Raw genomic sequence first — 22,672 nt, forward strand, 5'->3', positions numbered from 1 at the left:
CCAAAAGCAGGAAACCCAAACAGAAAGAATATGCCAGGAATTCCACTACTCCTAGGAGGCACACTGAAACAAGCTGTTGAATGACAAGTCACGTGACAAGTTAAAAGAAAGTTCATATCCACAGTGTGTTCTCCTATTACATGCTGTTCCATATTTCAGCAAAGCCACATTCATTTGTTTAAACTGTATTTCAATGGAGTAATGACCACAGCTTCTAAAGTTATATGTAAAGATTGTAAAGACTAAATAAACTGACAGTGTGAAACTGTGCATGACCAAAAAGTTGTTGAATATTCCCAGCCAAAACTGTATAGTTCCTCCTCATTTGAAAGGATGCCACAAAAATGTATATTAATTTATATATGAAGGTTGTGAGCAAAGCCCTTAACCCTCAACTGCAATCCTATCTGGATAAAAGTGTCAGGAAATTAATAACTATAGATGGACTTGGTATGAGATCAGAAACTTTATTGGCATATAAGGATATTTACAGAATGCAGAGTTTATAGAGTAATGATTGTGTGTAAGCGTGTCACTTGGATAGCTTATGGTGAATTCATGGAGGGCGGGACACAGCTGTGTCAGGAGGAGCCAAAGCCAAAGTAGGGAGCGGGAGAGAGAGAGCGACAGAGAGAAGTACTGTAAGTGCTCTGCTGTGATACATACAAGCGTAGACTCTTACTAAGAAGAAAGTTTTGTTCAACTTGGTTCATCATGGAAGGAATTGATCTTTCTTTGGTAAGTCGCCTGCATATATTTTCCAGAGATTCCTAAACATTTGAAGTCTACTGCATACTGGAATACAGTGTCATAACTGATGGATCATCAGTATCTGTTCATCCTCATCAGAACAGTTTATATGTGTTTTTAGAAACAGTGCAATTTGTTAATTTGTTAACGCTAGTGTCTTTAATTCATTAATTCTACATCCTGTGACATTTTAACATGCCTTGTGATTTATATACATAAGCAACATATTGACATTTTTGAGAAAACATTTGTTGAGTTATTTTGATTATTTACAGAGCCCTAAGGTATTACATGAATTAACAATCATGTTTAATACTGCAGCTGAAATCGCTCAGTCGGCCAGAATTGTTTGAATTTGAAGGCATCTCTATGGTTCAGTACTTCACTGACAACTGGGAGAATATTCAGAACTTCAAGGCAAGACCAGATGACATCCTCATTGCTACTTACCCCAAAGCAGGTAATCGGAGAGGGATCGCTTGTCTAAGAATGCTGACAGGGCTAACAGGTTGCAGCCACAGACCATAGATTCATTTTCTTAATCTTCTGTGGTGTGACCCTCCAGGAAATCTAATGCTTCCTCCTGATTTGACATTTCAAATCACCTACCAAACAGGTTAGCTATTGTAAATATTAGCTGTTTTAATAATGTGCATTAAAATGAAACACCTACATACTGTATATACAAATTATAGATTTGCCATTGTAATATACAGGGAGTGTGCTGTAGTTGTATGAAGATGTTTCATCACTTATCCTTGGGCCAGGAAAAGTGGCCATCTACATTAAAGTAAAACAATCATGTCTGAACAGTGACTGGCAGTGCCATCTAATACAATATTAATGTGTTTATTCTGGTAGTTTCACACCAATTCACGCCACCAATCAACAGAACTGAAGCCCTTCAGCTGAGTGGTAAAACATGTTCATGATTAAGTCTAGTCTTTTAGTTCATCCATCCATCCATTTTCTGTACTGCTTATCCTAGACAGGGTGCCAAGCTATCGCAGGACACAATTGCACACACATTCACACACCCATTCACACACTACGGACAATTTGAAATCTCTCATTTAGAAATACCACGGCGAGAATATGCAATCTCTGTGCGCACAGGGTGGAGGCAGGATTCTAGTCGTTTAGTGTGTTATGACATATTCAACACAACCTAGATGACTGAAAACCTCAGACAAATATAAAGGATGTGAACAAAATAACAGCAAACATTCAGATTTATAATGCCTATGCCTAATAAAGCCTAATCAAGTAATTGAACATCAACCTGGGATTCAAGTAGCAGGGTGTATGGTGTATTGGCATAATCTTTCAACATCTTGAAAGAAAACATCCAAAAGTGCAGTCAGTCCAGCAAAATAGCAACAGAAGCAAGAGAGATACTTCTGACTTTGTTTTAGGAGTGTTCTTTAGCTTGCTTGAATAATCTTGCTTGAAAAACAAGCTGGCGAATGTCAGTGTTTGTATATAATAATAGTTGAAGGCCTACTGAGGCCATTTTGATTAGGTGGATTAACTTTTGAAATTATTAAAGGACAAGTCCATCCACACTTACATATCAATATTTAGAATCAAGTTTACTTTACGAATGTACTTTTCTTGGCTGAAAATTCTTTAGATAGAGCTAGAGCTAAGCTAAAGGTTTTCTAAATTATCCACAACATCATTAGACTACCAGTTGATAGTGGTGCCAGTGTGAATTTATCATCACCTAAAGTGACTGATGCAGCAGCACTTTACTCTTTCAGTATGCCCAGCTCTCTCCCCCCTCATCTGTAAACTCAGCTTAAACAGATCAAGTTCCAAAGTTCAAATTCCACACTATCGCTGCCGTCAGCATCATCATGCTCATGATCTTGTAGACTGCTAACTAGTCGAGCTAAGCCTCTGCAAACCACTTGGCACAATCGTATCTCAACAACATGGCATGTAAATGGTCAACTCCTCTTGGATGGACAATTCCTAATATATCTAGTCTTGGATCAATACAGCACTAAATTCACATTTCTAAAATATATATTTTTTAATTTAAGTAAAATGGCATTGTATATGAGCTGAAGTCACAAAATAAGGAATAAGCTCCACGACTATTAGGTCTGGACAGATCAGGTCCAAGATTAGAGGATAACATGCTTCATGGAAACTCTAACCATATAACATGTATGCTAAGCTAGCTAGTTAGTTAATTTGGTTAGTGGAAATGATTAACAAAATCTTTAATGGTATATTTAGAAAATTTTGGCTACTGTTAAATAAATTAAATAAAATATGATAGGTAAAATGAAGATTCAGATAATTAAGTTGTGACTACTGATGACAAATGCAAGCTAATTTAACAGCAGTTAGCTAGCTAGCTAGAGATTTAGGATGGCACATGATCATGTGGGCATTTTAAAAATTCATGTATTTTCATAGATTCTGGCATTTTAATGAGACTAAAGGGGTAGAGATGTGCATAGGCCATTTTAAATTTATTAAGCAATTTATAATTTTACAGATTATTTTAAAGTAATAAGACACAGGGGTATGTTCTGGGGTATAGTTTATATAGTATTCTGCTATTTTGTTCACTCCTGGCAAAAACTATTAGTAATGAATCATTCTGTTTCTCACACAGTGAGAATGAGTTGAAAGGCCTATCAGCCATTTTGTTACCATGCCATTTGGTCACACATTTGGTCACCTTCTCTCTTATTCATCTTTTTCTTCTCCTACAGGGACCACCTGGGTGTCCTATATGTTGGAACTTCTCTATTTCGGCAATACAGAACCCGAGCGTCAGACCTCAATGCCCATCTACATCAGAGTGCCTTTCCTTGAGTCGCTCTTCCCTGGGATGCCTTCAGGTTGATATGCACATTCATGAGGAACACATAATACAGAGTCCTTGTCGTACCAGTTATAAACAATGATGATACTTGCACACAGATAAGTAATGCTAAATACTAAAATAACATGCTAATTAAAAAAATCATAAAGAGCTTTTCTTTCTTATACAGGGGTTGAACTGGCAGATAATTTACCCACCACTCCACGACTCATTAAAACTCATCTACCTGTTCAGTTGGTGCCCAAGTCCTTCTGGGAACAGAACTGCAAGGTACAGTATGTGGCATGTCTTAAACTCTATGATCGTTAACCAGATCTGTTCCTCTAGATACACCAGACAAATAAACACAAAGATTGAAGATGCATATCTGCTTAACATTCGAAGATTGTAATACAAATATTAAACAGAAAGTGGCAGTAGGGGTGATCAAAGGGCAAATACCGAGAGATCAGGCCAAGGTAAATAACTCTTAAGGCAACATGCCAAGGCTTAGATTTATTGAAGGAGAGCAAGACTTGACATAGAAGATTCTTTTATCTTTTTTTTAAATCTCACAACAACCAAAGGTCAAGCAGACCTTCCGTGCCAAGCAAGCATTAGATTAACTGATTAAGAATAAGATGAAATATATGTTGGCATAATAAATAAATATATTTGACTGACATTAAATATAAAAGTAAAGATGAGTTTGCTAGTATGCCATGTTTACTAGTATATGTTTACATTTACTACATTTATTATTATATTGTAATAACTCGTTGCACCATGTTCCACACAAGAACTGTGTACTGGTAGGTGCTGCACTGTCCTTTAACATGCCTATTGCGCTGTTTATTAATTGTTGTACTGTCTTGCGCTGTTGCACACGTTTGCACACGTGCACTTTATGTAGTCCTGTGTACATCTATGTAGTCTTATTTAGTTCTGTGTAGTCTCATGTAGTTGTGTTGTTTATGTAGCACCGTGGTCTTGGAGGAACGTTGTTTCATTTCACTGTGTACTGAACCAGCTGTATATGGTTGAAATGACAATAAAGCCACTTGACTTGACTTGGCTGTATGTTTTATATTTTTAGGGTTTTCCCCATAAACATTAGAATAAAGTGGTTACTGAAAGATGAATGATTGAATGAAGTCAGGTTTATGACATGAAAAATTGTAGCTTGAAGCCCTGTAGTGGAGCAAAGTGTTACTCTTCTGCTTTGCAACCTTCCAGTGTCTCAAACATAGAATTTAATTTACTGAGATTAAACAGATAGCCACTGTATGTATATTCTTTTCTAGCTTCTCAGTTTTTTTAATATTAATGTCTTCCTTTAGGTTGTCTATGTAGCTCGTAATGCCAAGGACAATGCTGTGTCTTATTTCCACTTCGAGCGCATGAACATGGGACAACCTGACCCAGGAGACTGGAACACCTTTCTTCAGAGGTTCATGGAAGGAAAGAGTGAGTGAGAGAGTTAGTCATTTTAATATTCTTTATTTAAATATCTCATGTGTCATGTTTAAATAAATGTAATGTAATATCTTCAATTTGACCTTGTAGAGGTGTTTGGACCTTGGTATGATCATGTGTGTGGCTACTGGGAGAAGAAGCAGACGTACTCTAATCTTCACTACATGTTCTTTGAGGACATGGTGGAGGTAAGGAAAGTACAAAGTATACTTGCTTGGTCATAAAGTAATAGGAGATGGAAAATAGGTTACCATGGGCATATAGTAAATTATGCAAGTATCTTAGAATACATACCTTTTGCAGTTCAGTTCAGAAAAAGAAGAATAGAAAAAGTATATGTTTCTACTGAAACTCTGTATCTGTATTCAGTTGGTTAGCAGAGGAGTTAATACTTACTCTTGCATACCTTCTAATTCAGGATGGCAATGAGGCAAGATTTTAGCATGATGTTCATTATTGTATGTCCAGAGTTTTAGATTTGGGGTTTTTTTTTTGTGTTTTTCCAGGACACAGGGCGTGAGGTAGGGCACTTGTGCTCCTTCCTTGGTTTATCTACAGCAATAGAAGAGAGGGAGAGGATTACAAAATCCACTCACTTCGATGCTATGAAGCAAAACAAGATGACCAACTATTCTACAGTCCCAATCTTGGATTTTACAATCTCACCTTTCATGCGCAAAGGTTAATATGCCATGGATCTCTGTACAAACTCTGTGCATAATAATGTGTCTCTCATACCACTGAAGAAAATAGGGTTTCAACAATTCCACCACTCTCTGTCCCAGAACTAGTGGTATTTACCTCTAAATTCACATCAGTGGCTGATCTAGTCTGGCAAGTGACCTTGTGCCCAGGGCTTTTTCTGGTGGTGTGAGGGGGTCAGAATGGTTTTTTTTGTTTGTTTGTTTTTTTTGCTGCTGAGCCAGGCTGAGGGAATGTGGCTTGTGGCTGGTGTGCTAATGCAAAACAGATATACAGTGGGTTTAGAAAGTATTCAGACCCCATCATTTTTTTTGCACACTTTATTGTGTCATAGACTCAATTTAAAATTGATTAAATGTATTTTTTGGGCCATAAATCTACATACAATGATCCATAATGACAAAGCAAAAACATGTTTTTAGAAATTTTTGCAAATCTATGAAAAATGAAAAACTAAAATCTCTAATTTAGATAAGTATTCAGACCCTTTATTCAGCACTTTGTCGAAACACCTTTGGCAGCAATTCTAGCTCCGAGTCTACTGCGTCTGGGCAGTTTCTCAAATTCTTCCTGGCAGATCCTCTCAAATTCAATCAGATTGAATGGGAGTGTCTGTGAACCTTTGCCCCAGTCTGATGTCATATGCACTCTGGAGCAGGTTTTCTTTAAGGACCTGCATCCATCCTTCCCTCAATTCTGACCACTCTCCCTGTTCCTGCTACTGAGAAGCAACCCCATAGCATGATGCTGCCACCACCATGCTTCACTGTAGGGGTGGTTCTACCAGTTGATGAGCAGTACATCATTTTTGCCAGATGTAGCTTGGAGTTTAGCCCAAAATGTTCATCTCAAGATAATCAAAGCAAACAGAATGCACCTGAGCTCCTTAGCCAATGGTCTGAATACTTACCTATTCATTATTTTTAATAAATCTGAAAAAATTCTAATTACTGCCCAAACATTTAATATATATTTAATTTAAAATTAATTATAACACAAAGTGTGCAAGGGGTCTGAATACATACCAAACCCACTGTATAACTGAGCATAAGCACCGGAGGCTTAAGTGAGAAATGAATTTGAGATGTATGCTATTAATATGAAAATGTGTGTAGCTCTCTCAGAATCACTGCTACACCACTGCACATTGCAATTGCAATCCATTTTAATGAAAATGTGAAAGGCCCAGAAATATGCTAGTATGAGTATGAGAGCCGATGCCTACATGACTAGGATTGAGAAGCCTAGACAGGACAAATATTGTGAAATATTATTTTTCTTTAACATTTTAATATTACTTGAATTTAAGCTCACAAAAGTCATCACAATTAAAAAAAATAAATACAAATAAAATATACTACACATATAACAGAGCAGCCAGCTAAAGACTGATATCATTGATGTTGCTTCATTCTCTATGATCAATAACATTAATTTCTAATAGACGCTCTGACGATCTATAATGTTGTCAAAGCATTTTTCCAAGCTGAAGCAAAAGAAGCACACTCCTCGTTGTTATATGTCTCTGGTAAAGTGTGCTCTGAGTAATATTAGTGCTTGATTTATTAGATCTATTACTGAATGACTGATTGCAGAATTCTATCTCAAGATTCATTTCACACACGTTTTAGCTGATTCACAGTCAGTGTGGGAACCAGTGCGTGCCTAGCTGAGGACACACCCAGCCCAGCACCACACCCCTGTTATAAAGACTGTTACTGTATCATATGGCTTAAGTGGGAATTCAGTTAATTCTGCAGTTGATACTGTCAGTGTCAACATAAATTAACCACATTGAGTGTGGTGTAAAAAAAAAAGATTCTTGGTAGAACCAGGTGAAATAGTGCTTTATTAACCCATTTTAGTTCTATCCAATTTATTGCGTCTCTTTTTTCTCCTCTATACTTGTTTCTGCAGGTAAAGTCGGCGACTGGAAGAATCACTTCACTGTGGCTCAGAATGAGCAGTTTGATGAACACTACAAGCAGAAGATGAAGAACACAACTTTACAGTTCCGCACAGAGATTTAGGACAACATGAGACCTCAGAATTTAAATGTGAATGTTAATCCAATTTATTCAAGGGCATCCTTGTGCACATTATCCATACTGTTTAATGCAGCATATACTGTATGCAATATTATGAGAAATTGTGTTTTTTGTTTGTTGTTTTTTATATATGCAATACTGATTGAAATAAATCATTTGGTTGAATATTTTAGTACAGTTGTTCAAAGCAACACTGTTCTTAGAACCAGTTGTTAAATGCCTACAGGAAGGGGTGACTGGAGCAAGTGCACTAACAGGGCTAAGCCCTCTGTTGTTCAAGGATAAGACCAGTTTAATATAAGATTTCATTTTTGGCATCCCCATCAGATTTGTTAAGGAAAATACAGAATGCAGATTAATTGCTCCGGAAAAAGTAGAAGTGTGGCTGGGGCTGATTTCTTTCTAGCCTAGACCGCAGATTCATGTGAAATGCCCCTTAGAGACGCTTTGTTATTTTTCACTGGGACATCTGTAACACATCATCAGCAATTACATGTGTGATGAACACAAACTAGGTTGTCAAAGCTTAAAACATATCTCGAGCCTACAGTCTTTATGATTGTAATAGACATTCAGTTAGTCAAAAATTAAAAGCAAATATGAAATGCTAATTCAGCACAAATGTTAAACAGTAAAACAGTACAGGAATACTGTTTGATGCATGGGATTCCTGTGTAGTCTTAATAAACAATCGCCTGTAGTGTGTCCGTATGCAAAGGTTCATTTCGATACACCAGGCAAACAAGCTCAAAGTACAATCAAGACGTGTATCCATTAATATTCTAAGATTGTTGTACAAATGTTAAACAGACAGTAGCAGTAGGGGTGATCTAAGCACAAATACACAGAGATCACATTAAGGTAAATAAACATGGATGGCAATACTCAAGGCATTAAGCCAAGGTATAGATTTTTATAGATAGCAGGAGCACATGATCTGTGCCTGCTTGACCTGTGGTTGTGGTAAGATAAGGCATGTAAGAATGCCAAAGGTTACAGGTTACCACAACCACAGGTTGTATGTATATATATATATATATATATATATATATATATATATATATATATATATATATATATATATATATATAAAATTGGTAGTAGAGGAAGTGTAATGGATATTAAAAGGTCATGAAGAGTTTTATATAGCAATTAAATGGTGGCAGCATCCAGAGTGTCTGTTAAAATTTCAGTTGCAGTGTTTTACACAAGCTGTGTATTGGCCTATTACACATATAGGTCTTTCCCACAAAAAAATATTATAATAAAGTGTTTACTGAAGATGAATGAAGGAAATTTTATGACATGAAAAACTGAGGCCTCTAATGATTCTGTCTTACGTTACTCTTCTGTTTTGCAACCTTCTCATATCCCAAACACAGGATTTAATTTACTGAGATTAAACAGATAGCTACTGTATATATATTCTTTTCCAGCTTCTCAATTTTTTAAAATTGATGTCTTCCTTTAGGTTGTCTATGTAGCTTGTAATGCAAAGGACAATGCTGTGTCTTTGACCCAGGAGACTGGAACACCTTTCTTCAGAGGTTCATGGAAGGAAAGAGTGAGTGAGAGAGTTCGTACATTTAATAATTTTTATTTAAATATGTCTCATGTTTAAATAAATGTATATAATATCTTCAATTTGACCTTGTAGAGGTGCTTGGACCTTGGTATGATCATGTGTGTGGCTACTGGGAGAAGAAGCACACGTACTCTAATCTTCACTACATGTTCTTTGAGGATATGGTGGAGGTAAGGAAAGTCAAAAATATACTTTGGCCATAAAATCACGAGAAATGGAAGTGAGGTTTTTTACATTTACATTTATGGCATTTGGCAGACGCCCTTATCCAGAGCGACTTACAATAGTGCTTTGAAGTCTATCAAAAATACATTCTGATATTGGCTCGGTAGGTCACAAACTAGGAATACCATCAGTCCAAAACTCTGTTGGGAGTTTTTTTTTTTGTTTGTTTTTTTTTTTGTTTTTTTGTTTTTGTTTTTGTGAAAGTGCTAATTTAAGTATTTTATGAAGAGGTAAGTCTTTAGCCGTCGTTTGAAGACTGCCAGTGACTCAGCTGTTCGGACATCTAGGGGAAGTTCATTCCACCACCTTGGTGCCAGAACAGAGAAGAGTCTAGATGCATGCCTTCCTTGTACCCTGAGAGATGGAGGGACCAGTCGAGCAATGCTAGAGGATCGGAGGGAGCGTGGTGGCGCTCGAGGTGTGACTCAAGTGCCTTGAGATAAGTGGGTGCTGGTCCGTTTTTGGCTTTGTAGGCAAGCATCAGTGTTTTAAATCTGATGCGGGCAGCTACAGGAAGCCAGTGGAGGGAGCGCAGCAATGGGGTGGTGTGGGAAAATTTAGGAAGGTTGAAAACCTCATGGACTCTCACACACCCCGCAAACCTTGCTGATTACTAGTGTTAGTCATATAAATTCTGATGGGGTGGTGTGGGAAAATTTAGGAAGGTTGAAAACCTCATGGACTCTCACACACCCCGCAAACCTTGCTGATTACTAGTGTTAGTCATATAAATTCTGAACTGTTGATTCCTGCCTTGACCTCTGTCTGTGATCCTTGCCTTCACATGCCTTGTCTTTGTGTTATTTCCATTTAGACCTCCCCTTCGATTGTGAGTATTAGGTTATGAGATATGAGATTGTGAGGTTGAGCACTTGTGCTCCTTCCTCGGTTTATCTACTCCAATAGAAGAGAGGGAGAGGATTACGAAATCCACTCACTTCGATGCTGTGAAGCAAAACAAGGTGACCAACTATTCTACAGTCCTAATCATGGATTTACGATCTCAGCATTCATGCACAAAGGTTAATATGCCATGGATCTCTGTACAAATGTTGCATGATAATGGCAAGTAATGATAGAAATAGGCTTGTACACCTCATGCAGATTATATATATATATATGTAGGTCACTGGGTTCTGACTACATATTATGGCTCTGGCTCATTTTTCTCCATTTAGGTGTTTATTTTTTAATTTACATCTATATGTAAGGGACAGGACTCAGAAGTGTGAATAATATCCATTTGCAAGAAGGTTTATTAAATGCAGTGTCCACAATCCAGCACTCCATCAATATACAGGCTCAAATAGATGCCCAGAATGCAAGCTAGAGGTCGATACTCAAATATACACACCAATCTCATAACCTAATACTCACAATCGAAGGGGAGGTCTAAATGGAAATAACACAAAGACAAGGCATGTGAAGGCAAGGATCACAGACAGAGGTCAAGGCAGGAATCAACAGTTCAGAATTTATATGACTAACACTAGTAATCAGCAAGGTTTGCGGGGTGTGTGAGAGTCCATGAGGTTTTTAATATATGGTAAGAATAGGAAATGAGCATGACAATGGAAGAAGTTTCCTTAGAATTTAGGGGTGGGTGCCCTCTGGTGGTGTGGCAGTGAACTTTCCCAGGCAGATGTGACACTATAGTATTTTCTGCCTAGATTTTAGTCATGTCGATTTTTCCATTTTTGCATGACTTTGAATCCCTGGTTCCATTTCAGTACGTTTTCTTCTGTTCTGGAGTTTCTGTGTGTCTCTCATGCCATGGAAGCCACTACAGTGTCAACAGTTCCACCACCCTCTGTTCCATAATTAATGGAATTAACCTCTGAATTCATGTCAGTGCCTCATCTGGTCTTAGTGGCCTTGTTCTCAAGGATGTCTCAAGTTTTGTGTCAGTGTGAATGCCCATCTATAATGCAGGTTTAAATGGTAAATGAAATGAGGGTTGTCTGCTATTAAATATGTTCAGCTCTTTCAAAAAACCTTCCTGTTTGGGGCACAGTTGCAAATGGTAATTGCCATCCATTTTAATGAAAAAGTGAAAGGCTCAGAAATTTGAGCATGAGTGTAAATAGGTGTATAAGCCTACGTGACTAGGATTGAGGACACTAGACAGGAGAAATAGCCTATGTCCCCAAATATTGCAGTTTAGCTGATTCATTTCTCATACACACTCTGACAGTCTGTCATGTCGCTCATCCTAGCTTTTCCCTGGCTGATGCAAAAGGAGTGCACGACTCATTGTATACTTGTCATCTGGCAAAGTGCACTATGAGTAACCTTACTGCTTGATCTACAATGAATAAAAATAATCTGCTTATTTCATTGCTGACTGAGAATTATATCTCCAGTACAAACTTTGTCGCAATCATTTTGACTGATTCATAGTCAGTGTGTGGTCCTGCTTGTGCCTGTCTGAGGACACACCCAGGCCAGCACCGCACTCCTGTTAAAAGACTTTTGAATGGTACTATGACATATGGCTTAAGTGGGAATTCATTTTTGCCTTTTCACTGTTACTCACTCTTACCTTTGGTCACAGATTTACTTGCCAAAAATTTGAGCAAACCAGTTTTACTTATCTCAGTGCCAATATGTTCAGCCAGTCAGTGCTACAAGCCTGTTCTGTTCAGAACTATATTCAGTCAGAGCTCCAGTTCCAGCCCTTTCTTCAGTCTCTCTACACTCAGTGCTGTTTCTGTGCTTCTCACCCTGTGTCAGTCTCAGTCCATGCCCTTCAGTCCCACGCCCTGATCCTCACCCAATATTTACATATAGGCTTGTTCCTTTGTACAAGGATGCCCTTTACTAAAAAAAATAGCTTGTGTGTTTGATACTGTCACTGTCAATATAAATTAACCCTTTTATGCACCACATACTTTATCAAATATTATAAGAAATTTTTTTTTTTTTTTTTTTTGCAGTACTGATTTGAATAAACCTTTTGGTTGAATTTTACAAAGCAACACTATTCTTAGAACTTCTTAGCTGTTACATGCTACAGGAAGGGATGACTGGTATAAATGCCCTAACAGGGCTAAGCCCCTGTCTTTCAAAGGTGACTACACTTCAACGTAAGGTTTCATTTTTGCCATCCGCATCAGATTATTTGCAGTGAACAACTATTTCGAACTTTTGTGGAACCAAGCTCAACAACACCATCAGTGTTTGTAAGAAAAATAAACAGAATGGTATGAAGAAGCAAGGCTGGGGCTGATTTCTTTCCAGCCCAGACTGTAGATTCATGCAGACTGTAAAGTGATAGTGAAAATCGTTGCAGGTGATTACACAGAGTGAAATGCCAGCTAGATTTAATCTTCATTTGGGCTGATATATTTTAAACAGCTTCCTGATGCATCCATGATTCCTCATCAGTAGTGACTGAGAAATGCATGTAAAATAAATTTACAGGTGTAATGAACATGAAGGAGCTTGAATGAAGTTTTTTTTTTTCCCACAAACTAAAGGTAGGTACACTAAGAACATGGAAGAACATGCCAGGTCCAAATAAGAGAGCCATAAGATTAGTGTTTAATGTTTGGTATTAAGAGGAATCACTGCACGAACCTAGTCAGACATTACAGACTCATTGCTCAACCCTAACAGTTTCACTGCTGATATATAAATTTTAGCCTTGCATCTAATATCACCTCCAGCTGTCACTGCCAACAGAAGCTCTGTCTTTAACTAAATTCCCCATTAGTGGCATTTAAAACAACTTCTGATACATCCTTTTATAATATATATATAGCAAACTATAAAAGGAGTATTGAACCTTCCCTTGCAGAGTGAGCTGAAAATGATACTACATCTCAAGGCTACTGTTTTTATGACTGTAATGGGCATTCAGTTAATCGAACTCTAAAGGGAGAAATAAATTGATAATTCATTGAACTTCTTGAGAATAGATGGTAAAATAATGCAAAATTGTCCTCTATCTGGTTAACTACACAAATATTATGCAAACAGTAAATAGGACTAAGTAGCCTACTGTAAGCCCATGAAAGAAATGCTTGAGACAAAATGATCTGGAAGTGGTCTTGGATCATTTCACTGAGCAAAACTACTTTTTGGTCATTCTCACAAGCAGAATGAAATATCAAATTTCACAGACATCTTTAAATAGATTTACTAAATTATTAAGGGTTTTTTTTTTTCATTAAAGTGTGCAAACATCTCAGAGTTTGAGAATCAAGCCAGATGTCTTCCCAAGACCTGTTCACTGATCAGAAAAAGAGCTGTTCAGCCAACATATAAAGCATAGGAGTGGCATTATGTAATAAGTGACAAATTAACAGTGGCCAAAGTCTTGATAGTAAAGCAAATACTCCTATACACCAGTGAATGACACAGTATTAATGTGTGTTTGTGTGTATGAGTCGTATGATTGATGTTTATTCCTTTCAACTGATATCTAATCCTTTTTGATTATTATTACATATGCACCATTTCTAAATATTTCACTTAATAAGAAGAGGTTGTGTCAACAGTTTTTGCACTAGCACTGAAGAATAATTACACAGTAGGAGGTAGAGATTCTATGGTATTGCCTGTGTATGTGTGCTCTGGATAGGGTGGGATTGTTAAAACCATACAGTGCAATACATGAGTGTCTGTGATGGTGGCAAAACAGCCAGAAGAGGGAAGGGCTTTGGGTGGTTACATAATCCAGTGCCTGAAAGGGCGACAGAGAGAGAGAAAAAAACTCAGCTGTGATAAGTACAAGTTTAGCGTAAGGGAAGTGTGTCGATGTCAAAAGAGGGGAAGAAACTGAGTGACCAAGACAAACTGCAACTTCTTATTTCATCATGGAAGGCTTTGATGTTTCTTTGGTGAGTCAGCTAAAAATATTTTTGAAAGTATTTGGGGAATATACTTTCCCTTTCAAGCTAGCTGTGTCATGCATCCAATCCAGCAACAATTAACAGTCAAGAAACATTTCAACTTGCTTCAGTAAACGTTTTATGAAACCATTTTGGAAAGGACATAATGGCTCCAGATTTGGTTGATGCATGAATTGATTATAATTCTAATTACAAACTAATTATAATTAACTAAAAGTGAGCTAACAAACTTTGCATTGGTAATTCTGTGTGAATTTAATGTATTGCTGTTTTTTTATTACCACTTTTATGAACAATTACCACTGTTAGGTTAAGTTAAGGTTAGGATGTTTGTCCAAGTTAACAATAATATTTAATACTACAGATGTTGACCAGCCGACCAGAAATCTTTGATTTTGAAGGCATCTCTATGGTGCATTATTTTACTGATGACTGGGAAAATGTTCAGAACTTCCAGGCAAGACCAGACGACATTCTCATTGCTACTTACCCCAAAGCAGGTATTCTGTGTACTTTGAAGCAATTTGACCAAGAATGTTCATATGAGGAATTCTGAATGAAAGCTATGTTAGTGGGTCACAAAAATATATTTATTTAACCAATTTATTCATTTGCTTAACAACTGGATAATGTTTGCTGAATCATCTATGTGAAAAGGATCATTTACTGTGGAGTGTGCAGTGAGAAAAGGCAGAATGCCAGTGTGTCAACACTGTGCATGTGTTATTGGGGCGAATCCAAGAAGCATTGTCATGGTCCACTGCATGGGTAAAAGGACATGCAGACCAGAACATCTATCCATAATTACAATGACAAGAAAGAGACGAGGGTCAAAATCAAGAAGTATAACTAGAAATAGAAAACAAAGGTCAATCTTAATGGGACAAATAGCAGATTAAGATTTTATACTCTTCTTTTTTTGTGTTTTGATGTAAACAGACAAACTCATTAAGGGCTATACACAGAACATGTGCACACATTTGGGGAATAAACCATGACAGGGGTGAAGACAGGAGCAAAGAAACAAAACCAAGGCACATAAGCACATGGAGAATGAATAAGAAGTGCTAGCAGCACTGGCATACTAAGAGAGGACTTCAGGACATTGAATAAAGCTTTGAGTAAAGTACTTTTCCATGCGTATGAGCTGAGCTAACGTTTTACACATGTGTAGGCCTACAATGACAGGAAATTTCGGACTCAATTTGGTAAAAAAAAACACACCTTGTTTTCATTTTCTCTACAATTCACTTCCACTAGGCACCACCTGGGTTTCCTACATCTTAGACCAACTTTATTTTGGCAATACAGCACCAGAGCGCCAGACCTCAGTACCCATCTACTTGCGAGTGCCTTTCCTTGAGGCAGTTATTCCTAAGATACCTACAGGTCAGTAGCCATGCTCACTCCAGTACAAATATCACTCGTGGAAATTACCAGTGAAATCCTTATTTTCACAATTATATGCAGTGAAACCACTTGTGCATAAACCATGATATTAACACTTAATTTTACTGATGTTTTTCTTCTTTGTACAGGGGTTGAACTAGTAAGTAATTTATCCACCACACCAAGACTCATCAAAACGCATCTACCTGTTCAGCTGGTGCCCAAGTCCTTCTGGGAACAGAACTGCAAGGTAAAGTATTTGGGACCTCTTACAGTTATGGTCTTTAAGTGTATAGGATTTTTAATTGTCAAACATAGGGCTGTTGTAACAACAGAGATTCAAGAGAGGGTTTCAGCTCCATGTGCTGGAGGTTTTAATACAAATCCAAATCAGAATCAAATAATAAAAGTTAGATGTTGGAGGTCAGGACACAGACAACCCACAATAACGACCAGGCAAATCCAAAGAGTAGTCCAAGAACACAGCAAGTGGCAAACACGGGAATAGCAAACAGGAAACAATTACATAGAACATATTCAATATATGGTAAATATTGGCAAGACTTTGCAATGTTACTGTGTATGTGTGAGTCTTATAATAAGCTGCATTCAACTAGAAGACGTAGCTCATAATTCCATAACTCCAAACAGTAAAAAAAAAAACAAAGAAAACGCCCCCTCAACTCTGAATTCCTACTCAGGAACTCAGGACGGTGTCCAACTCCGTGTTCTCCGACTGCAAGTGACATCAAATCAACATGGCTGAGCACTGCATCAGCAGTAAACAAAGCAGCACTTCTTATGCTGTGTTCGAGACGCAGTTGCAACTTGTAATTCTGCACCTACAAAAATACAGAAAACACTCCTTCAATTTGAAATTTCAACTTGAAGTAGTCTTCTGAACTGCCAGTTCCTTCCGCGTTTACAGAGTGACGTCAAATCAACATGGTCACGCTCACTGTGAACAGTGTAAAGTCCCTCTTCTCTACTTTTAAATGAGTTTATAGCAGTATTTTCTTTAGATCAGTTAATATACAGACAAAGTACTTGGTTAAATCTATAACACTGACCATACTTATCCCTGTTTTGAGAAGGTAATCATCGACATTAGAGTTATCACTAACAGCTAGCTTGTTGCTAAGCTACTCAGTAGTGTCTGCTTTTTACTGCAATTTGAATAGAACAGTACGAGTAGCTACTCAGGCCTGTAACTGCAAAAGTGCGGTTAAAGTGGCTTTTTATGAGCATTACCTGCTCTGACGGAGCAAACAAAAGACATACTTTCGTGTCCATGTTTTTTTTTTTTCACTTCGCATGTTGAATATTGTGAGGTGGGAAATGACATTGTAACAACTTGCAAATTACCACTCACAAGGCACAATGAATGCAGCAATATTTGAGAAGACGACCTAAAGATGGAGTCACACTTAATATCTGTAGGAAATGGAATACTTAATACTTAACAATGTCCACATGATCACAATAATAGAAGTGCAGAATGCACCTCATGATTGTAGAACACAACTCTCATGAATAAATTATGTAATTAAACAGCATTTAAAGGATCATGAGGTTCCCACTTAAAGTGGTTTCTTCAGTAAAAACTGTATTACACATTTAAACGAATGCTTTGATCTGTAGATTCAGATTCTGGGTAATTCTTTGGTCTGAGATAGTTTCAGAAGATTCTACCTTAAAAAAGTACACAACAATATGCTAACTAAAAATAGTTGACATCATTCAGCACGTAAATATATATATTCATCTCTGTCTATAGTGTTCCAGCTTGTCAATGTCAGTGTGTGTCTCTCCAGGTTGTCTATGTAGCTCGAAATGCCAAAGACAATGCTGTGTCTTATTTCCACTTTGAGCGTATGAATTTCATACAACCTGATCCAGGAGACTGGAACAATTTTCTACAGCAGTTCATGGACGGAAAGAGTGAGTAACAGAGTTACTATATGAATTGAGCTCACTGGGGGAGGGGCTTAGTGACAAAAATATTAATTATGTGCAATTGTGAAAAAGTACTAAGAAATTATACTCAAGTGACAGTATGGATGTGTTAAAATCTTGTTCGACTACAAGTGGATGTATTCAGCCAAAAGTGTACTCAAGCAAAAAGCAAAACAAGTTGCTACTTAGAAGACTTTTTTTAATGCAACTATGCTGTTTTACCTGAAAACATCATTTATTCTGTAAGTTTGCAATATTTATCATAGAATTTGACTTGCTGCCTAACCAATTGTGTAAGATAGTGGAACTGATGCTGGTCTAACCTGACATTATCAAAGAAAATAGGCCAACTTTGTTAAATTATAGCCAGTTAATGTTTAGCAAATTCGCAAAACTTCGCTCAACATGCTTTTTCTAGTTAGATGGAATTATTAAAATATTTGACTGAGGTAGGGCCAGGGGTGCTCATCCTCAAGTTCCACACTGCAGTCCAAAAGTATGTGGACACCTGACCATAACACCCGTGTGAGGGTCTTCCCCAAATTGTTGCCACAATGTTGGAAATTGACAATTGTCTAGAAGGGTTTTGCATGCTATAGCATTAAGATTTTCCTTCACTGGAACTAAAGGGCTGAGCCTCAGCATGACAGTGCCCCTGAGAATACAGCAAGCTCCACAAAGACATAGTTTACCAAGGCTAAGGTTGGTGTAGAAGAATTCAAGTGGACTGTAAAAAACCCTGATCTTAAACCCACTTAACACCTTTGGGATGAATTGGAACTACGCTTCGGGCAATCTTGCCCAACATCAGTACCCAACCTTTTGCGTTCTTGTGGCCGAATGGGCAAATCCTCACAGCCAGCTACCAAAATCTAGTAGAAAGTCTATGCATGGTTTTGGAATGGGATATTCAATACTCAGGTGTCCACATCCTTTTGGCCATATAGTGTATTTTCAGATGCACAAGAACAGCTATAGAGCCAATTGTGTAGGTCACGGCTGGTGACAAACTGGCACTATTCTTGATAGTTTTTTCTACATCGATGAACTTGATTAGATGCTTTAAATTGAAATGATTGGATGCTAAACTGAGCCTATTCAGTTGATGTGTAGCATATAGTCACTGGCTTCAGGATAGAAGAAGAGACCTTAGTGATTTGTAATGTGAACTTTGAAGATCTATAAAAAATGTAAAGGAGTAAAAAAAAATTTTTTCTTTCTTGGAATGTAATTAAGTAACGTAATCAGAAATAAATATGCCAAAATAAAAATAGTAACGAAATACAATTACTCAAGTATTTTCCACAGCTGATTATCCATATCTCTGTGTAATTCTTTTTATTTGACCTTGTAGAGGTGTTTGGACCTTGGCATGATCATGTGTCTGGCTACTGGGAGAAGAAGCAGACGTACTCTAATCTTCACTACATGTTCTTTGAGGATATGGTGGAGGTAGGGAATGTAGAATAACTTGTCCTCTAGTAGTATACTCTATGTACACTGTAGAGATGTCTTAAAACCATCTGGGGAATAATTTTTAATTATTATAATAATTAGAGTGTAGAAATTACTGTAGTTCCAGAATTTGAGCTTTGATCATCCTAATTTGTTTCTCTCTTATCTAGAACACTGCTCGTGAGGTGGAGCATCTTTGCTCTTTCCTTGGTTTATCTACACCAACGGAAGAGAGAGAGAAGATTACAAAAAATTCCCATTTTGATGCCATGAAGCAAAATAAGATGACCAACTACTCCACAATCCCAGTCATGAATTTTTCGATCTCACCATTTATGCGCAAAGGTTAATATGCTTTAAATCCCTATGAGCCTTTAACATGAGTATATGTTTACCTCCTGCACAAAAATGACAAGACGTAACTGTTGCAGGATTGTCCCAGCTAAAATGTCTAGGTTTTCGAAGGTTATCTAAGTTTTTTGAATGTCACAGTTCAAGAAACTTTGTGTAATACAACTCTAAACCCCACTTTGAGAACCAATCTGAGCTGTTCTGCACATTGTATTTGTAAAATTTCTACAAGCACGTGTTGGCACAAATGTTTGCTTGAACCAAGTCCTTTGATTCTTTTTAATATTGATGAACTTGAATAATGACTTGTTATTGCGTATATGGCATACACTGAACTACAATGCAAGGATGACCTCTACTGTATAAACAGTACATTCTTGTAGGTTTAATGGCTAAACAGTTCTGATGTCACTGTAATGAAATATTCTGTCTAACATGTATATATATATATATATATATATATATATATATATATATATATATATATATATATATATATATATATATATATATATATATATTTTGCGGGTGATCAGAACTTGAATATGAAATTCAAGTGAAAATCTCACTAATTGTTGCTAATATGATGATAAATGTTTTGTATTTTGTATTCAAATGGTTTGTATTTTCTTTCTGAAATTTCCTCCAGGTAAAGTCGGTGACTGGAAGAATCACTTCACCGTGGCTCAGAATGAGCAGTTTGATAAACACTACAAAGCGAAGATGAAGGACCCAACTTTAAAATTTCGAACACAGATTTAGGACATCATAAGACCTTACAATTCTTATTTACGTCCACAAATTTTATTCAGTGATCATTTTGCTTACATTTAAGTTGTAAACAGCACAAACTGTAAGGAATAATAAGTACAATTTAAATATGTTATCATTTATATAGCAACAACTTACACAGGCTCTTGTATAGCAGAAAATCCACATTAAGGGATTACAAAACATGTCTAATTGTGTAAATTTGGAAATTTTTATGTGAGGAGATGTTTACCACATTTAACACTTTCGGAAGGAGTCTCCAGTGTTAATGCTTGTAACAATCAGAGGTCAAGCTCTTTAAGTTTTATGACATTAATACCGCTATTGGCGTTGGCAAAACACTGATATTAGAGGAATTAGACACTTTGGGAAAATAATTCATTTCGGGCTTCATATTTGGCTGCATTACAACACCCCATCATTGATTATTTTTTCAATAACATGCCCCCTTGTGTTTTGTTCTTTACTTAAGTTACCACAAAACAACACTGTTTTCTAGAACGTCTTAGTTTTGAAATGCCTACAGAGCATTTCTCTAGCTCTTTGTCTGTAATAAACATTATCATATAAAATGGCAGTTGCAGTTATATAACAGCATCTGTCTAGATACATTCCAGCTGTATATAACTACGGATCTGTGAATCTATTGCTGCAAATTACACACCACATGGATTTATTTCATCAACTGGCAAGTCTTTAAATGTAAATGTAAAATACTAAATTTATACTCTACTCTCACCTTGACATTGAGTATGACATGCTCCAAACTGTATCTTCTCTCTTCTTCTTCTCTAAGCAAAGTTTATATAATAAAGTAACCAAGCAGGTTATTTCTGCATGTGACATTTTCCTAATCAACATATAAGAGATTTATACACAGGTTTAGGGCAACATTAAAAAGGCTATGAGCAGTCCTGTAAAACCTGTAATCTCTTCCGAGGAAAGAAGTTAATGCACGCTCGAGAAGTTACTAGAAGTTGGCAGATGAGCTCATGGGCTAGTTTGCATATTTACTGAATTGTCAAAATCATTTGCATATCAAAACATTTTATAAAGAGGAGGAGTTTAGGAAGAGTGAGAACTTGAGAATGAGAGTTGCTAATGGGGTTTAAAGCGTTGCCAGATCTTGTGAGAAAGTGGCTAAGTTGTTATAATAGAAAGATAAGTTATTAGAACGAGTGTGTTAACATAAACCTGTGAATTGAATTACTGCCATTACTATTGTAAGAGCTGCATTAGAAAATTAATCAACACCTTATAAAAAAAAGCTCACTAGGTTGGTTTTTTTTTTCTGGCAAAAGTATTGTGTTGATTGTTTTAATTCCCCAGGAACAGACATGGCAGATACACTGCCTACGTCTCCTTGCATCATCAAAGCTAGTCTGCCTGTTCAGTTTCTACCCAAGTCCTTCTGGGAGCAGAAATGCAGGGTACTCTTTAATAGAATCATGAAGCAGACTCAGGCGCAGTTTGATGAACACTATGAGCAGAAGATGAAGAACACAATTTTATAGTACCGTGCAGAGATTTAGGGTGGTTTCTGAAGTTCAAAAAATAGTTTGTTAACAGTCTGCTTGGTAAAATGCACTGCAAGTCTAAAGACTTAAAATGTATGCTTCTACATGTATGCTTCTACATGAGTCACAAGTAGCTAAAAAAACCTTCAGATTTCAGATGGAAGTGTACTGTGTATGGACAAGAGGAACCAACAGTCGCTAGTCTAACAGCAAGCTGTAGGTTATGAAAAACAGTAGTTTGCCAGGCGAATTGCAACAAAACACAATGCGTAGAAGCTCAGGGGAAAGGAAGAGTCAGCATCAAGACCAGCCTGACTAGCCAGTTAGTGTTAGCTAACTCACCTTCTACAAGCAGTAATGATAATGCTAGTGGTGTTGGCATTGATCACCATTTCAGTAGTTAGTCACACTATTCAGTTCTCTGTTCTCTATTGGTTTAAAATAGGCCAATATATCACTGCAAATGCTCCACAACTCCACTTTCACACCATTTTCAAATTTGCCAGGTATCTCACAAATACAGTTGAGGTCAAAAGTTTACATCCCCCTTTCAGAATCTGCAAAATGTTTATTATTTTACCAAAATAAGAGGGATCATACAAAATGCATGTTTTTGTTTATTTAGTGCTGACCTGAATAAGATATTTCACATAAAAGATGAAAACCTTTTGAATTTGAAGATCAGGGTAAATTTAACTTATTTTGTCTTCTGGGAAACATGTAACTATCTTCTGTAGCCTCTGAAGGGCAGTACTAAATGAAAAAAT

General features: G+C 37.0%; 2 protein-coding genes across 2 annotated transcripts; both read left to right on the forward strand.

Moving 5' to 3' along the window:
- The first annotated feature begins 598 nt into the window (after nt 1-598).
- Nucleotides 599-7,965, forward strand: LOC113533311 (cytosolic sulfotransferase 3). The gene is made up of 8 exons (XM_026925368.3): nt 599-738; nt 1,072-1,210; nt 3,483-3,611; nt 3,765-3,865; nt 4,915-5,041; nt 5,141-5,238; nt 5,557-5,731; nt 7,670-7,965. Exons 1-8 carry the CDS (start codon nt 715-717, stop codon nt 7,780-7,782), a joined length of 906 nt encoding a protein of 301 aa, XP_026781169.1. The 5' UTR covers nt 599-714; the 3' UTR covers nt 7,783-7,965.
- Nucleotides 7,966-14,293: 6,328 nt separating this feature from the next.
- On the forward strand, nt 14,294-21,218 carry LOC113533223 (cytosolic sulfotransferase 3). The gene is made up of 8 exons (XM_026925196.3): nt 14,294-14,454; nt 14,831-14,966; nt 15,727-15,855; nt 16,005-16,105; nt 17,670-17,796; nt 19,166-19,263; nt 19,437-19,611; nt 20,267-21,218. Exons 1-8 carry the CDS (start codon nt 14,431-14,433, stop codon nt 20,377-20,379), a joined length of 903 nt encoding a protein of 300 aa, XP_026780997.1. The 5' UTR covers nt 14,294-14,430; the 3' UTR covers nt 20,380-21,218.
- The last annotated feature ends 1,454 nt before the right edge of the window (nt 21,219-22,672 follow it).

This window comes from Pangasianodon hypophthalmus, chromosome 8 (genome assembly GCF_027358585.1).
Source record: "Pangasianodon hypophthalmus isolate fPanHyp1 chromosome 8, fPanHyp1.pri, whole genome shotgun sequence".
Classification (NCBI taxonomy): domain Eukaryota; kingdom Metazoa; phylum Chordata; class Actinopteri; order Siluriformes; family Pangasiidae; genus Pangasianodon; species Pangasianodon hypophthalmus.

Coding starts and splice junctions, on each gene's coding strand:
- LOC113533311 (XM_026925368.3), top strand. CDS start 715: ATGGAAGGAATTGATCTTTCTTTG. Junction 1,211..3,482: donor TGCTACTTACCCCAAAGCAG/GTAATCGGAGAG, acceptor CTTCTCCTACAG/GGACCACCTGGGTGTCCTAT. Junction 3,866..4,914: donor TCTGGGAACAGAACTGCAAG/GTACAGTATGTG, acceptor GTCTTCCTTTAG/GTTGTCTATGTAGCTCGTAA.
- LOC113533223 (XM_026925196.3), top strand. CDS start 14,431: ATGGAAGGCTTTGATGTTTCTTTG. Junction 16,106..17,669: donor TCTGGGAACAGAACTGCAAG/GTAAAGTATTTG, acceptor GTGTCTCTCCAG/GTTGTCTATGTAGCTCGAAA. Junction 19,612..20,266: donor CTCACCATTTATGCGCAAAG/GTTAATATGCTT, acceptor AATTTCCTCCAG/GTAAAGTCGGTGACTGGAAG.